This window comes from Chaetodon auriga, chromosome 19, assembly GCF_051107435.1.
Source record: "Chaetodon auriga isolate fChaAug3 chromosome 19, fChaAug3.hap1, whole genome shotgun sequence".
Taxonomy (NCBI): domain Eukaryota; kingdom Metazoa; phylum Chordata; class Actinopteri; order Chaetodontiformes; family Chaetodontidae; genus Chaetodon; species Chaetodon auriga.
The window spans coordinates 14,357,088-14,374,170 of NC_135092.1; the positions used below are offsets into that span (position 1 = coordinate 14,357,088).

Sequence of the window (17,083 nt, forward strand, 5' to 3'; positions counted from 1 at the left end):
GGAGGAAAAAGACGATGTGGAGCAAAGGTCGTTTTAGGAACAGTACCGATCCGCCACACCTGCCTCCACCTTCCAGCACCTGATCATGTAACTAGCGAGCTCTTGATTCAGCGCCTACGGTTCAAAAGCTATTATGTGCACTGAGTTTCTTTACCGACTGTAACTCACACCTCACTCTTCACCTCTTCTCCCTTTCGCCATCATCGGCTCTCCTCACATTTCTTCATTACACAAACATACGGGTAAATACTCGGGTTATTACATTCAAACGTGATGCTCTTTTTTTGGCATTTGTACAGTGAACTGTATAAAACTGAGATCTGCACTAAAATAAAGTTGCACACAAACAGGCTGCTAATTTCTGACAGCTCTTTAAGTACTTTTTCAGCGAGGGGGCAGAAAACACGGCCCCTTTATTGCACTTATGTGTAAGATGGGAGACGAGAGGGAGGATGGGAATTAAAAACTGCGGTAAGGAGAATAATCAGATTGCATTAAGGAATACCAATTATCTCTTCTCTGCGAAGGGCATCATAGACACAAAAAAACGAAAACAATAACAACAAACACATAAAAACAACAAATGGAAGCTATTCCTTTTAACCACAGACGCATTAGTGCCCACAAAGGAACAGGGAGGGGGCTTTTTAACCTAACTGGGTCAAAGAGATTCACGGATCTATGACCAGTTTTGCAAGTGTTTGTGAATCTGATAAATAAGGTACAAATATGGTAAACTGTGGTGATAAATATTCCCCAGACCTCAAGACATGTCCAATATCTCACACACATACACACACAAATACACCAGCCTCTGTCACACCCACACCTCACACCACCAGGATCTTGACTTCGTCCTGTTCGTCAGGTCGGTAGAAGAAGGGGATGCAGGGGTTCTCCCCGAGGAAGGGGGGTGATCTTAGTGCTCCTTGGGGGTTCTGGATCTCCTGGAGCAGCTGCATGATCTGCTGGGCTGTGCCATCCTCTTTGGGCACCAGGGGCTTGGAGTCGGCCTGGGCTGAGCCGAGGGTCTGGGATGAGGAGGCTTCCAGGCCTGTGGTGGGCTCTGACAGAGGGATGACCTCCATGGCTTCTGCAGCAGAGACAGAGAGGGAGAAATTTCATTAAATATAAAAAGAGCGTTTACTTCTAAAACAACGAGAGGAGAGAGTACTTGTATTCTTAATAGAGGGAGAAGTACAGACATCATTTACATGGACTGCACTTCCAATGACACCTCTGTGACAGAAACATGTCTTAACAGAGATTATTCTTAAGGTGCAGTCGTATTTCTCTCCCCATTCACGTCTCTGAAGAACAGGGTGAGACAATATTCACCTCTGTTGGTGAATTGATACGCCTTGTCGGCTTTGCACAGAGTTTAATCTGATTGAACTTTGACACTCATAACGGCATCGCTATATAATACAAGCTGCAAAGAAGACGGGATGCTGATTGGCTGCAGCGAGTGCAAGGACAGTGTCAGAGATTAATGACAGGTAAGTATTTGATAAGAAGCTGTATAATTAACAGCTTTGTAGAGTCCTGTTGCTAGCCCGTTAGCCTTTCTAGCTTCTGGCTACCCCTGCCATTTCCTGTCTCGTCTGCTTTTGGCCAAAACAAGTGAGGACAGCTCAACCTGTTGAGTACATGCAGCTTGAGACAGGACCCACTTAACCCCTGACCATCCTCTGGACACAAGGTGTAATTGATTTTGCTGGTTTTGATTTATGATGCAGCAGGAGCAGTACTACTATTTGTGCCTACCTGCTCCACTGGCAGCATTTAGCTCAGTGTGTGTGTGTGCTTGGTGCTCTGGGTGTGTGTGATCCTCCCCAGCAGGAAGCAGGTCGGGGTTCACTGTGCCCGTGCCGGCCACAGCTCCGCTGTAGCGGCTGTACCAGTCGTTCCTCTCGGCCACCAGCCTCATCACCAGATCCTGCAGCTCAGCCAGCTTCGCCTGATGGACAGTGGAGACGCAAGGCATGCAGAAAAAAAGGTTAGATGGGAGCAGGAGATGAAACTGCTGTAGTAGCATTCATTCAACAGGCTCTAAATGTTGGTAAGAAAACTGAGAAAACAGTTAATTCAAATACCTTCATCTCCTCCTTGTCCTGGGCCAGCATGCTGATGTACTGCTCCTTCTCGTGGTGTTTCTGCTTCATGATGGCCCGCTGACTCTGGTACAGGGCTATGTACTCCCCTGGAGAGAGAGAACACAGGAACAGACGGTGATAAAGAGTACTTCTCTCCTGCTTACAAAGCACTGAGCCATTACACTCAACCAAAACAGTATCATAAAAAAAAAAACAAAACCCTCTGTCTCACCTATAGTGTCTGTCTCTCCAGACAGCTGGATGCAGCGGTGCTCCAGCTCCTCCACCCTCTCCTTCAGGTCAGCTTTCTCTTGCATGAGGGAGGTGAAACGCTGCTGGAGCTTCTCCATGGCAGCTTGCAGGGCCTGATGTACTTCCACCGGAACTCCTCCTTCTGGAAAGAGGACAGCAAAATATACAGCTGGTTTACAAAATGCTCCCCATCTACTGTTTTATCTATGTAATCTGAATTCATTACAGAACATTATTCAGGATTAACTGTATTCAAACACACACACACTGTCCTATTCTAGAGGTGTAGTCTTGGTCTAGTGATTGTTGAAACATTTGCACGCTCGCACCCCAACAAACTATTTAGTGTTCCTCACCCGAGTGCTCGTGACTGTGTTCACAGTGACTATGTTGGCCCTGAGAGTGATCGTGCTCATGATGCTCGTGATGGTGGTCATGAACTTGTTTGTTGCTGTGGTGCTGGTGTTCAAGGCTGAGGGCCACGGCGGTCTGGTGCCGGGCCGCCATGTGGAGCCTGTGCTCTTCCTCCAATTGCCTTCTAGCTTCGTCCCTCTCGGCCTCCAACTGAGCCAAAGCTCCTCGGATAAACTCCTCCTGCAGACGAGGAGCAGAAAGTGTGTGTGGATGAAAAGGGTCAAAGCAAAGCGAAGGAAAGTGAGCTAAGGCAGTTTTTGGGTGAGATTATTCATCACCCTTCTCACCATCTCCTTCTGGCTCTCAAAGTCTTCAGGGATAACTATGGAGGAGGACATCTTTGGACTCTCTTGCAGGGACTGGCTTTCCACTCCATCACCTAAGTGACATAATGACAAATTAATACTGTTTTATAATAAGTTTATACAGATATTTTCTTCAATTTCTGAAATGAATTATCCGAGAATGTGACACTCATTTCTCACAAGCGGTGCAAGTGTCAAAATTGCTGCTGCTCTTATTTTCCTTGCCTGTAGGTGGCACAGGTTAGACGGGAACTGCAGCTCTGAAACTGCTGGTGCTGCAGCTCTGCTATTAGAAGGTGTCAGATGCTTTGCATCAATAACACTGTGTCCTTGTTTCGTGTGAAAGAGGACAGTTTTCAGTTTCCATGTTGATTTCTATCAAAATAAACAATCTGGAAAAAGACAGCCATTATGCTGTTCAACATGTGGGTCATGACCACATGAATGTGTATGAAGGCAACTTGAGTACATTTTTTGGCACTGAATTTCAAAGGGAGAAGGGCACACCAAGAAATATAATACGAAGAAGCTTTTTGAACCTTTATATAAAACAAAGCGGCAAAAAGTAGAAATGTGCCAATAATAGATATCGCTTACCTTGGTCTCTGGATGATGGGGCAAGAGCTGAGCTACTGAGAAGCTCCCTCACCTCGGTCTTCAGCTGCTCATTGTCTCTCATTAACAGGTCCAAATGCTCCTGTAGGGGGAGACAGAGAGTCATTCAAAACAACAGTGGAAAAATAATTTGTGTGTGGTGGAAGAAGGGACAATTACAGAAGGTAATGTCACACAGCATACTATAAATAAAGTGTATAAAGACCTGACTCCAGACCCTTTAAAGCAGTCTCAACATATTTGTAAATGTATGATGTTCTATTAAAATATCCCAACAGACTGGACTGCAATATTCTGATGTATCATCAATGGTCAAGGAAAAAAGGCCTTATCCCTGAAATCCGCACCTGTGCTTGTTTGAGCTGATTGTGACTGATCTCCAGTTGCACGCGGCCGTGGGTTTCATCGTGCTGCAGCCGATCCATGAGCTGGACCTGTTGCAGATACTGGTGGTGGAGCTGCTCCCTTTCTGAGGCCAGAGCCTGGTAGCCAGCACAATACTGCTGCAGGTGGGCCACTACCTGGTCGCGCTGCTCGATTACACCCTGCGTCTCCTTACTTTTCAGTTCCAGCTGGAGCCGAGGAAACAGAGGAAAATGAATACCGAGAGGGGGCAGAAAATGAACGTGCTGGCAAAAAAAACAATTTATTTAATCTCTTTTCAGATACTGTTATCATATATCACTCTGTTGTGTTAATACACCCGTATGTGTATGGCAGACAACAAGTATAGAAAAACAAGTCCCACAACATGAAAATCCATCAGCAGACCTTCACTTGTTTTTCATAGAGTGTGTGTTTGTGTGTGTGTGTGTGTGTGTGTGTGTGTGTGTGTGTGTGTGTGTGAGACCATACCTGCTCCTTGACGTTGTGCAGTGCCTCTTGCAGTTCGCCCATTCTGCGAGCCAGCTCCTTTTTCACATGTTGCTCTGACTGGATGGCAGTGGTCAGCTCCATGTTCTCATTAGTCTGTACAAATGAGGGAATTCTGGCATAAAGACAGCAGTCTTCCACCCTCTGAGGTAATGCTTGCTATGAATGTACTTTCCTATTGAATGTAGCCTGAATAAAACCTTTGCACAATAACCAAATAACAAAGACAAGAAAAAGAAACAAAAGATAAATTCAGACACAAAATGCATGGATGGATACCATGCCTGCAAAATGATACTAGGTACAGACAGAAACCAAAGAAATATCAAGAATATAAATAACAGCACTTTCAAAATGTGTCACTTAAAAGGGACAGATGGACAGCGAAGTTTTCAGCCTCACCAGTTTCACAAAGCCGTTCTGTAGCTCAGCCAGCTGGTCCTTCAGTGTGCGGTTCTGGGTGAGAGCACGGCTAATAGTGGCCTTGTCTGACTGAACATCCTCCAACATGCGCCGGCGGTCCTCCTCCTCCTGGACATGGCTCTCCACCTGCCGCTCCAGCTCCTCTCGACGCGTCTCCTGCTCTGCGCACAGGCGGCTCAGCTGCTCGTTATCTCGCAGCTGGGGGAAACATGACAGGGACTAATTATAGAAACCACAAACCTAAGAGTACTAATGGTCTCTGAAGTATTATGTAAAGAGCAGATCAATTGGTGTAACTTTCAACCGTTATGGGTGAATGACCATTGTAATATTCTGCATGATATAAAATTCCACTATAATTCGTGATTAGTTAAAACAGGCCTGTTAAAGCATGTGTCAGTGGTAATGCATACCTGTGCCTGGTACTGTGCTGTAACAGCATCTTTCTCCTGTAGCACAGTGTTGAGGGCCTCCTGCAGAGCAATCTCACCCTCTGATGGGCCTGAAGACTGAGGCTCTGCATTATCCCGAGCCTCTTTCTCCTGGGACAGTAACGCTGGAGGAGAAGGAGGATAACAGTTTTTCACACTAATTTTGCTGCAGAGAAACACAGGAGACTACATACAGTCAGCTTTTAATATTAGGCTGACCACCTGGATTTCCCCTCTTGGAGATCAATAAAAAAATCATCTTATCTCTTACATGAACTAAATATTACCACAAACAAAAAAATTATGTGTTTTCAAACTTTTAAACTGAAAACTTGACACTAAAAGTAAAATCTTACACTGCTGATATATCTGTGATATATACACAGATGGTTATACAGCCTTTAAGAGACAAATATTTGGGGATCTTGACACTAGTAAACAATAGTGTCACAATGCTCAATCAGTAGGCTCCAGTCTTCTTTCCCCCTGAGGTTTACTTTCCTTGATCCCAGAAGCAGCTTAATGAATATTGTCGGAAGCTAAGTGGAGCCCATCCCGTTAGTCCTGCTATGATCAGGAAGTCGGACATCTTATTTACCAGAGGATTTCATCACATTGAGGAAGTGACTGCAGAAAAGCCAGGAAAAAGAAGCAGTACTAGATGAGGGAAGTGTGCACCTCTTACCTGCAGCATTTTTCAGCTCTGTGATGCTCGCCTCCAGTTCTTGGACTCGGTTGATGTTTCTGTCCCTCTCCTCTGCAACCAAAGACACCTGCACAGACGCAAATTTGACACGGATCAATTAGTCATTTATTTGGCGCAGACGCACACATGCATAACAAACAAACCACTCTATTTATTTCAAGTCAATCATTATGTCTATGCTGGTGTTACTGCATAGCTTACCTGTGTTAGCAGCTGTTCAGTTTTGTCCTTCCATACACGGCCCTCCTCCTGGATCTGCTCTGCATAGCAGTCCCTCTCCTTCTGCAGCTGGGAAATCGACTCCAACAGCTAAAATGTCAAAAAACTCTTATGCATCAAATAATCAAATGCGGAGCGGAAGAGGAAAAATAGGAAAGGCAGATGAAATCTCATAGGTCACTCGATGCAAATACTAACAGGGCAGTTGCAAGGACTGTGGCTGAGGCATATGTATCTATAAATGAATGGATGCAGGGACACTAGTGTGTAGTTAATTGACAAGGAATTGTTTTAATTGTTCACAGTTTATGTGCTAAAATGCCATAAGCTGTAGAATAAATATCAAAACACAGCGCACCCACTTAAAACTCTTTAAATTAACATCCAAATATCAAAACAAACGCAAATAACTGTAAGAGAAAAGTCCTTGTACACAGACCTGGTGACTGTGTGCCTCGAGCTGCTGCTTCTCTTCCAGCAGTAACTGGACCTGCTGGTTGGCACTGTTGGGATCTGACTGACTGGAGCACTGGAGAGACATATAAAGAACAGACACTGGTGTGAAATGGAGAGAATATATGAAAACATGACATGAGGCTGCATTATTAGCAAACAAAACGAAACAAATGCCAAACATTGCCTTTCACTGCAGCCTGGCTTTAGAGTTGATTCACCACTTCCAATTACTGGTCAGAAAAGGATTAGTTTAAGAGTGCACGTACTGTACTGTAAAATGTTGTGTCTTAACGCACCTGTTGCAACATGAGGTCAGCTATCTCAAGCCTCTTGCGAAGATCTTCCACCTCCAGCCTCATTGCTGCATTCTCTTGTGTACTCAGCTTTAGCTGCTCTGACAGCTCTGAGTTCTGCTGTTTTGACTCTTCACTCAAATTGCTGTGAACACACACACACACACGCAGAGATTGATTATCATTTCTAACCTGCGAGAGTCTAATAGGACTGGGGAGACTTTCTCAGGCCATCTGTTGCGTTTCACACAATTCGACAGACTCTAAATATCATTATTAACGTCAACTCGTCTGCTGTGGAAATGTTGTGAAATACATCTCCTTGTGTATACGAGATTAAAACGACTTACTTCACTCTGAACATCTCTAGCCTCAGGTTGTCTCTCTCCTTTTCAAGCTCTTTGTTGTGCTGGAGACAAAAAAACAAACATTTATTAAAAATAACAACGGCACTTGCTAGCATGACAAAAACATCGAATGAAGAATGAAGGCATATACTTTTATGTGTGGCTGCCTATCTGTACTACATGCACGCAGCTCATCGTCATATATTATGTGCTGTGTATTGCACCTCCATTACTCATTTCTCAGTGACTTCTGTTTCTGGGACAGTGATTACTGCAATGTTTCTTACCTTTTCAAACTGCTTCTGTTGTGTTGAGACAGATGAGAGAGTTCTCTCCAGCTCTGACACTCTTTGCTTTGTTGCCTGCAGACGGCTATTCAACTCCTCTGTCTCAGCTACACACAGACACAAAGAGAGAGACACACACCTACTGTTAACTAAGTGTTGTAGGGGGTAAGGTCTTGCCATGAGGAAAATTATGAAAGGCACACACCTGTTTTCTGCCGTGCAGCCTGTTGTGTGTATTGTAGTGCAGTTTGTAGCTCTGATTTCTCAGATACCAGTATACCAATGGTCTGGATGTGAACCTTGGGAGAGGACAAAAAGAGAGCACGGCTTTTCATGAGACTACTGTAAAGCCAACTGACTTACATCAAGTCACTCATTACATCACAACATGAACTAAATACAAGTCTTTACAGAGTAATTGTGCTGTAGCCTTCCTACACAGACGAAACAATTTGTTCTTGTCAGGGTGAGCGATCGGGGGACGGGAGGGTTGGAATGGGGTGTGGGTGTGTTGTCGGATCACATTTCTATCCAGTTGATTCCACAGTGGCACCATGGACTCTATACTCATTATACACTCATACTTAATATGGCAATACAATGATGCTTTTTCTACTATTTTTTTCTGCTACGACACATGGTTTCAGAAATTCTGAAAGCACGCCACCAGACAAACTCAGCTCATGTGTTTGGGAAAGAGAAGTTACCTGTAATTGCTCCCGCATGGCTCCCTGCTCTTTTGAAAATCTCTGTTCAAATTCTTTTCGCTCCTGAAGGAAGAAAAATACCAAAGTCCATGAATGACCAGGAAGGAAGCAACAATTCAACAGACTGACAGTCCAGCAGATAGCAGAGAAAAAAAATTACCTTTTGCAGCTGTTCTGAGAGCCCCTGAGATTGTTGTGCCTGCCAGAGCAACAGGATATAAATTTTAATTTAGGGAGGATCAACATTTCTTTTATCACCCCAGCAGTGTTACACAATTGTACTTGTGTAACATAAGCAAAACTCTGGCACAAAAGACCTCATCTGCATGCCAGACAGGAAATGGATGGCGCAAAATACTGAAATAATTAACCTGCTTTCTCTGTTGTGTTAACCTTTTGTGTTAACTTGAAGCTTTGAGTTGATTGCTGTTAGTCTGCTAAACTGGAGAGAAAATGCTTTACAACTAGGCATCTACCACCAGGTTATGACAGCTCTGACCAAAGTGTGCACCCAAACGCTCTTAATGCAGAGGTTATACTTTGCAGAAATACACTTTAGTCAACCTAAGTGAAAGAAAACCATGCATGACTTGTGTACGTGTTACAAAAGATGACATACAGAATGGATACAGTACATGCACTAATGTGGTAATTGTGGAATGGCTGGAAAGGGATTTCTCCAATCACACACAAACGTGCACACACAGATATGCATACACACACAGCTTCTTACCAGCTGGTCTAGCTTGGTATTGAGCTGAGAGTTTGTTAGGTTGCTGGACTCCAGGGCAGCTGCCAGCTCCTGGTTCCGACTCTATCACGTGCACACATGCATCCGGGAAAGGGGAAATAAAAAAAAAAAGAAGAGAGGGATAAGGTGCAGTGGGAAAAAGTCAAATAAAGAACACATGGGAGGAGAAAAATTCAAATGTGAATTATTAACATGGAGGTAAACAATGGCACCTTCACAGGTGGTGCAAAATGTGTTTTCAATAATGAGATGAAAAGCAAATAATTAAAATAAACGAGGGTTATTAAACTGATTAATGGAGCCAGCTAAAAGGTAGTGGCACCTTCATTGCAATCTATTTAAGTATCATTTGCAAGATGTGGACAGGTTCCACATGACCTTAATTTCTCTGTCTTTTCTGTCATATGAAGTGCCAAGTTTGTTTCCAAGTTGCACTTAATGGATCAAAGTGTCCTCTCAAATGGTGGTCACTGAAATGACATTACATGGTCCCAAGGTGCACAATAGAAATTCTAGGTGACAGTATGTTTCTGTACTTTTGTCTATACATAGAGTCTATTTAAACTGTTACATAAAGGACAACATTCATTTACAAAGTGCAGTTATTCTTGGGAATCTCATTTCATTTTAACTGTTTGTTGCTTTGTGATATCTACTTCTATCCTGCCATACATTAAAATATGATCCATCCATCCAGCTAGACATTCATGTCTATTACAAAATGTTAGCAGTAACTGAGACTTCATTTGTAATGAAGCAGCTTTTGCTGTAACTAACCACCAACGACCAGTGATGTTGTAGAATGCAATAAAAATACACTTTGACAACACCTCCACTGGTAGCTTGCACTGTCGTAACATGTTATGATAAGTTTAAGCTCAATGCTCACTTGGGGAGTAGATGTAATGTACTTTGTGTGGTTAATTAAATTATGCAATGCCAGAAAGGTCACCCTCACACAAAGAGTCAGCAATTTTTGGGTAGATTACTCTGCCAGAGCTGCAAACATGAGGCTTACCACTTCAGACAGCTATCCTGTAACAATGAATAAAATACTGCCAGAGAGAATCCAGCCTGGGGACAGTATGTTGACAGTGAATTGAGATTCACTTCATGTGGAGGCACTGTGTCTCTAACTTAAGTTTCAAATTTCAACATCAAATTTTCAGTTCTAAGAAAATATTAGATTTCTATCTTACCTCTAGTTCTCTCTCACTGCCACAAGATGCACTGTCCCCGTTCACGTACGCAGCAGATGACTGAAGTGACACAGACAAGCACATTAATGCACTTCATTGTGCTTCAAGTCAAGTTTACATGCACAATCCATGGGAAGTGAATGCCCTAAATGATACCACATTTTTTTATTTACAACCTGATTCCAAAAAAGTTGGGACGTGAATTAAGAATGTCCTGTCTCTATGCCCTTAAAGCTGAAATGTACTGGATGCACTGCAAATGGGCAATTTGTTCACTCAGCAGTGTAACACCTGCATTTTACCACCATGTGAAGCAACCATGTCACCCACTACAGATTAGCAAAATACTCGTCTACACTCATCTTATTAATCCTTTTGATCAGCAGATAAAATGTTAACTGTGTCTCAGAAAAGTGACAAAAAGCATCCTAAGTGATTTTCTGCTGACTGTGCAAAACCAAACCAAGTTCAGACAAAATGCATCAAGCCGGTTCGGTGTATCATTGGATGCTGTGAGTGAGCTTGAGGCCACTGGGAACAACTGGCAAATTTTGAAAATGCTTCCAGTGCATTCCTGCCAAGAATAGATGCAACACACCCCAGTTGAAAGTGCACATCAGTGGTGGTGTGTTATTGTTAAAAGCCTTACACTGTATGACAAAGAAGGGTGTGTGAGTGAGAGACAGAGAGAGAGAGAGAGAGAGAGAGAAAGAAAGAGAGAGAGAGAGAGAGAGAGAGAGAGAGAGAGGGTAAAATTGGTGTTGCTCATTTGTACCTCAGAAACCAGGCCGTTCAGTTGCTGTGAGAGCTGTCGGAGGCTCTCTGTGGAAGACAGTGGCCTGCAGGATTGCAAAAATAAAGAATGAATCACGTTAGCTCTGTACCAATTTACTGTGCTTCATCAGTAATCAATGACTAGAGCAGCAGGACATATTGGAGCCACAGTAGTATTGCTTATTATACCCAATTTATGATCTTTAACTACAAAAACCAAACAAAACAAAACAAAACGTCTTGTCATAACATTGCAAAACCTTCACAGGCATGACATGACGAAAATGCTCCTACCCAGTCCACACATTCATATGCAAACTCTGTTCTGCGTGTGGTGTGTTTCCATAAAAACATGCAAGTGTGACACAGGCGGCGACAAATCAGACAACCCACCTCTTTTCCTCCGTTAAACTCTCATTGCCATTGGTATCAGGATAGTCCTGCAAAAAGAGAGTAAGGTTGAAAGAGGAAGAGACAGTGACAGACAGAGAAGGAACACAGAAAACACTTTTGAGAAAAAGAAATGTGTGATGACAGTGCACATTATCACACACAAACAAAGCAGGAGATCTGTTGTTCTCATCACACGCATAAATTAATAAAAATGCAGCAACTGGCAACAGACTTATAATAGTAGCCGAACAGTCTTTATGCTAAGTCAAATAATCTTACATGTGACAGACATACAGGAGTTACAATGACAAGAGACAAGATACTGATAGATTTGAGAGACCGGGAAGAAAAAAGAGAAAATGACAGAAAGAGAGAGACACACCTGCAGGTCAGTGTTGTGACTGACAGACTCAGGGTTAGTAGTAGTGTTAGCACTAGCAGGGTTAGACACAGGTGAGCCTCGACCAGACTCGGCCTTTTGGTCCTCCAGCAGCTGGGGAACTGAGAGCCCCATGGCCTCAACGTCAGCAAAGGTCTGAGGTGATACACACACAGAAAAATGCACACACTGGTTTAATGCCAAGAGAAAAAGCAGTTATGGAGAAAAAGCAGTTATGATGAAAGAGCAACACAAAGAGCACAACGATGTCTCAAACTTTACATGTGTTGAGCAGAGATGACTTGATGACTGCACTGACTCGGATAAAGGTTATAGCTCAGTTAACTCGATTATGTTATTATGTCAAGATGAATGCATGTTAGCCATAGACTAAGAGGAAATATAATAAGAAAATGAAGGGACTCCGTTAATCATTTTTGTGGTAAAAAGCTTAAAGAGCACCTTAATGCAAGCTTGGTTGTTTATGAAGATAACTGTCGCAGGAAAGCTATTCGCTGTTGCACCAATTTTTCCTCATTACTGGTACACATGACACTGAACATTTGCAGCATGAAAGCACTGAAAGAACTCAGACCATGCTGCATAAATGCCAACAGCAATGTGAATGACTGAAAAATAACCCATCAGCAAACACACAAAAGCAGCAATGAGAGCATACTTGAAAAGTGAACGTGCATACATGTCTTGTTTTCCCAGATGCATGCCTGCATGATGCACCCAGGTGCAGGTATAACAGCCATGCAACTACTGAGACTCATTCCACTCATTGTGCATACCCTGCCCATACACACTGAACTTCCACATAAGATGGCGAACTCTTGAAGCTCACCAACAACACCGAGATGATGTCAGGGAAATAACTTTGCACCCTTCACATTTCTTATTCATTAATGCACTCAGTTGACACGGATTTAAAAAGCACAGCACTAATTCAATTGCACTCAAGTTCGTCCCATGCTTTCTGATCTATGTGACAAAAAAGAATATGTGCGCTTGACATAAGACGGAGGTAATAATGGAATGGAAGCTAGGCGCAATGTTAAATACCACATGAGGACCAGCTATTTACAGCAGAGGGATGCAGAGGCTGGAAAACAGACAGGGTAGAAACAAAGAAAGGAAAGAGAGAGACAGAGGCTCACCTGACTGTTGCCATAAGTAGGTAGGACTACTCCATTGCTTTGACTAAGTGCTTTCAGAATACTGTCAAACTACAGGAAAAAGGAAACAAGGGTGGAGGACGAAAGAGGTGTGAAAGGTGAGAGAACGATTTAGAAAGTGAGAAACATACAGGAACAGGCACAGAGAAGCAGCTACTACAAGAAGTCTTAGAAAGATGTCTAAAAGTGAGTGGGGTGTGTAATGAGGAGAAACTGAGGCTAGTGCACTGGTCCAAGTGGTCATCAAATATTGCCTGCAATTTTACAGAGCCTTTTATACCACCGATGATCAGTGTAACCCAATCAGGATAAAAATGACTCATGTTAAGAAGATTTGAAGCCGAATAAGGGTGCTGTATTTCTCCAAATGTTGCCTTTGTAGAGTGGCATAATCCCTGACCACAAATCCCCTGCTGCTTCAGCTTCTTCTACAATCAGATCTATAAAATAACACACACAATAAACTTGCTCACATTTCCCCTTGCTAGCATAATCTGTGTCGGGTCAATAATTATTTGCTAACTTACTCACCTCTGAATATAAAGTCAATTAGAAAATGGGCAAAGAACTCTGTCTGGGTAACAATCAATGACAGTTTTCATGTCCTGAATTATCTTCATGCAAAGCCATTATTGTAAAATGTCTCCTCTACTCTGACCCACAAAACTGAATCCATTGTGGTTACTGACAGCACCACGCTCAGATTTTCTGTCTTATCCTGCTTAAGACTGCCATCTATCCAGTCTTGGCCAACCAAAGTCAAATATGTTTGGAGAATAAATTGCATCAGAACAAACAATGAGACTCAGCAGCAAGCTGTGACAAACCCAGATTCCAAGCAGGCTTAAAAAACTCGAGACCGGAAAGTCAGCCACTATGCATGAAAGCTGTGTGCTGGAGTCACGTGATTAACCGTGTTTCGTCAATGGCCAATGGCATTCACTTCCCATAGATTGTGCATATAGACTTGACTTGAAACACAATGAATTTTCTTGATATTTAAATGTAACAGTACTGGCAAGCAGCAAATAAGCCAATTAAGAGTGTCAATGGGCTCAAAAAGATGTGAAAATGTCAAGGTGACTCTTTTTTTGTTTTCCAAAATCACCAGATGAAAAATACCATAGCCAGATTAGACTAAGGTAAAACACATTTGCCAAGTATAATTTCTAGTTCAGACAAATTTCAATTTCAATTTTGACATGTGAAAAACAAGTGAATGATTCAATGCTTCCATGATTGTGATTATTTAATTATTATTAATCAGATACAGACATTGCTGTTTTGATTTGGCTCAGTCCCTGTGCATCTGTCCACCTTCTGTCCCTTGATTCAGAGCAACACACAGGACAAAACAAGAAGCTATTCATAGACAGAGAGAAGGGACTACTATTCATGATGGCAACACTTTAAAGCATTTAAAATGTACATAATGTGAATGTGTTTTCTCACATATCTTTTGCACCCTATGAAATAAGCTGGATATGACACAAACCAATATGCAGAACTGACTGTCAGATGACAAAGATAACAATTTCTCAAAATGAACATTACCATGACAAATACGTTACAGCTAAGACAAAAATCTAGCATGTGCAGGCAGACTTTGCTGCACATGGTTCAACAAATATCTATGTGTGCTTCAAATTCTCTCTTACTGTCATGAGCTAAAACCATCTGCTTCTTGTCCAGTTACATTCTCTTTCTTGGTTAATCATTTTCACCCTGTCACCTGGCTGGCAGAAAGGTGTCACGGCTGCCACTCCGTTGTTTGCACTCTGTGTTTGATTGCAAAGCATTTCCCAGCTTGATAGTAATTCAGCCATATCATTTCACAGGCGGCAAAACATTTTCTGATCAATGGCCAAGCAGGCCATTACAAATCATTCCACTTGGAGAAAGCTAAAAGGAAAAGACTTTATCTACAAGCATGTGGATCATTTTTATCAGGTATCTAATGCTCTGTCAGCCCAGTTACTATAAAACTGTTGTCACTGAGATGTTGCAGATCGTATCTGCTGTGCATAGGCTCTCAAAAGCTATACCAGAGGCCCAAATACAAACAGACAAACCAGACAGATAAAGAATACAGACTGTCAAGAACAAAGACAGGTTGTTATTTGACCAACAAGGACAGGATGATGAGCAGGCACACAATGGAAAGACTTAGATTATCTTACATTGTCTGGGGAGTTTCTGTCTGCTGAAGGTGCATCATGTTGGCTCAGCCCCTTCACCTTCCTCTTCTTCTTAGCCCCTGCTCCACCTCCTCCTCCTCCTCCACCCTTTTCTCCTCCCACACTAGCAGGGGAGCTCTTCTGCTGAAACTCCTTCAGCTGAGCAGCACATAAAAAAAGGAAACAATAGATTTGTGAGAGGCACAGCAAACAAAACTTAACTGCCAGAAAGACTGCCCGTTTCACAAAATTAGATTTTATCTTATTACTTCCAGCAGTAGGCCTCTGGAATCGTTCCAAACTTTCAACCAACTAGATGCATTGCTCAGAACAGGTCAGTCTTAACCACTGGAGGTTCAAGCTAACTGAATTAGGAGACGAAAATCTGGTCTGAGGTGAAGCACGGTGGACTGCTCCCATTCTCTGACTATTAACCAGCTACTCCAAGACTGGAAATGCATAGCCACTGCCAACATATTTTAGAATGTCACTCTCACTTGCTTGTTCAATGACTTACAGTTCTAAACCAAACAAGGTGAATTTGCTAACTTGCCGCAAAACATGATCATCCATGTGTAAATAATCCATGTGGACGTTAAAACACACTTCCCCGTGTGTACGTGTGTTCTGGGGATTGGGCCCGTGACAGCTGTCGTAGGGTACCAGAGGGAATCGTAGGGGAACTACAAGAGCTGCCATTTCTAAAATATTTGGCTTGAATCGAGGTGTCAAATGTTATCACTACGACCACTCATTCACGAAGACTGTAGGGCAGCAAAAAATATGCTGACGAGGCTTTTTCTGAAGCTAACATTTCTCAGCTGATAAGGCCAGCTTTCAGACTAGCCTAACACACCTCGCTAAGGCACACAGCAGGACAGGGAAGAAGGGTGTCAGCTGTCAAAACAGTCCCCGTCATTCTATCAACCTAACTTAACTTCGCTACAATGCTAACGCGGTGTTTGATGTAAAACTGCTTTTGGTTGGCCGTTTTCTTAAGATAACTGATCCATCCTGAAGAAAAGGCAGAAAGCTGCCCGGCTACAGGGTGTCATTCTTTGCACTCACCCATAGCCAACTGTTCATTAGGTAGCCTGCTTGCTAACGTTAACTTGCCTTAGTTAGCACGTTAAGGTTTGCCACATTTAACGTTGGCTACAAAACACACGAAACCGTCGGGCAGAGAGAGTAGGTGAAGTTAATAGCTGACTAACTACACGGCGAGGCATGTTGTAAATGCATCTAAGAACTAAAAATAGTATACATAATCTGAAAAAGTTAATGCTATCAACAGAGGCCCGGGCGAAGCACCAGTCTTTCCTACGCCTTAAAGCCTCGAGAGAAGCGGGAGAGGTGGGACAAGCGATAGCGCAGAGGTCGGACGACGTGTAATGACAACACCCCTGCTCCACACAGAAATTTAGAACAAAACGAAAAAAAAAAAACACCGGCAACAGAAACCCGCCGAGGAAAAACTGGACTGGTGCTTACTGTATATGAAGCCAGCTCTACCGTGAAATACTTTACCTTTTTCTTAGCTGCAGCGAGTTTTATTTGCCTGCTCTGGTCGGCCATACTGCTGCTCTGGTCAACGGACCGAACCACGTCATCAGTTTGGTGTCTGGTGGCGTCTTTACCGGTAGGGGGCGCAGCGCTATGAATGCACCTCACGTAAAACTATCTCCAGACACACACCTGACCTGTTTATTGTTTTATGGCAGTTTTTACTGACAAATCCTGATTGAGTTAAATACTTTAAGCAGTAAATGTAAATTGTCCGATACTGTAAGCAATGTTTACAACAG

General features: G+C 42.9%; 1 protein-coding gene across 5 annotated transcripts; it reads right to left on the reverse strand.

Moving 5' to 3' along the window:
- Positions 1–407: 407 nt before the first annotated feature.
- On the reverse strand, positions 408–16,864 carry golga2 (golgin A2). 5 transcript variants are annotated; one of them, XM_076757855.1, is made up of 28 exons: positions 16,806–16,864; positions 15,282–15,437; positions 13,084–13,152; positions 11,924–12,076; positions 11,542–11,588; positions 11,150–11,213; positions 10,375–10,434; positions 9,158–9,238; positions 8,585–8,623; positions 8,425–8,487; positions 7,923–8,016; positions 7,718–7,824; positions 7,434–7,492; positions 7,087–7,228; positions 6,774–6,863; positions 6,317–6,424; positions 6,095–6,182; positions 5,392–5,534; positions 4,958–5,176; positions 4,538–4,651; positions 4,030–4,254; positions 3,665–3,764; positions 3,050–3,141; positions 2,705–2,942; positions 2,329–2,490; positions 2,097–2,203; positions 1,768–1,960; positions 408–1,093 (listed from the first exon to the last, which is right to left on the reverse strand). In XM_076757855.1, exons 1-28 carry the CDS (start codon positions 16,851–16,853, stop codon positions 831–833), a joined length of 3,324 nt encoding a protein of 1,107 aa, XP_076613970.1. In that variant the 5' UTR covers positions 16,854–16,864; the 3' UTR covers positions 408–830. The 5 variants fall into 5 exon arrangements, with proteins under 5 accessions (XP_076613970.1, XP_076613971.1, XP_076613973.1 ...); XM_076757856.1 differs by lacking the exon at positions 13,084–13,152; XM_076757858.1 differs by lacking the exon at positions 11,924–12,076.
- Between the last annotated feature and the right edge of the window lie 219 nt (positions 16,865–17,083).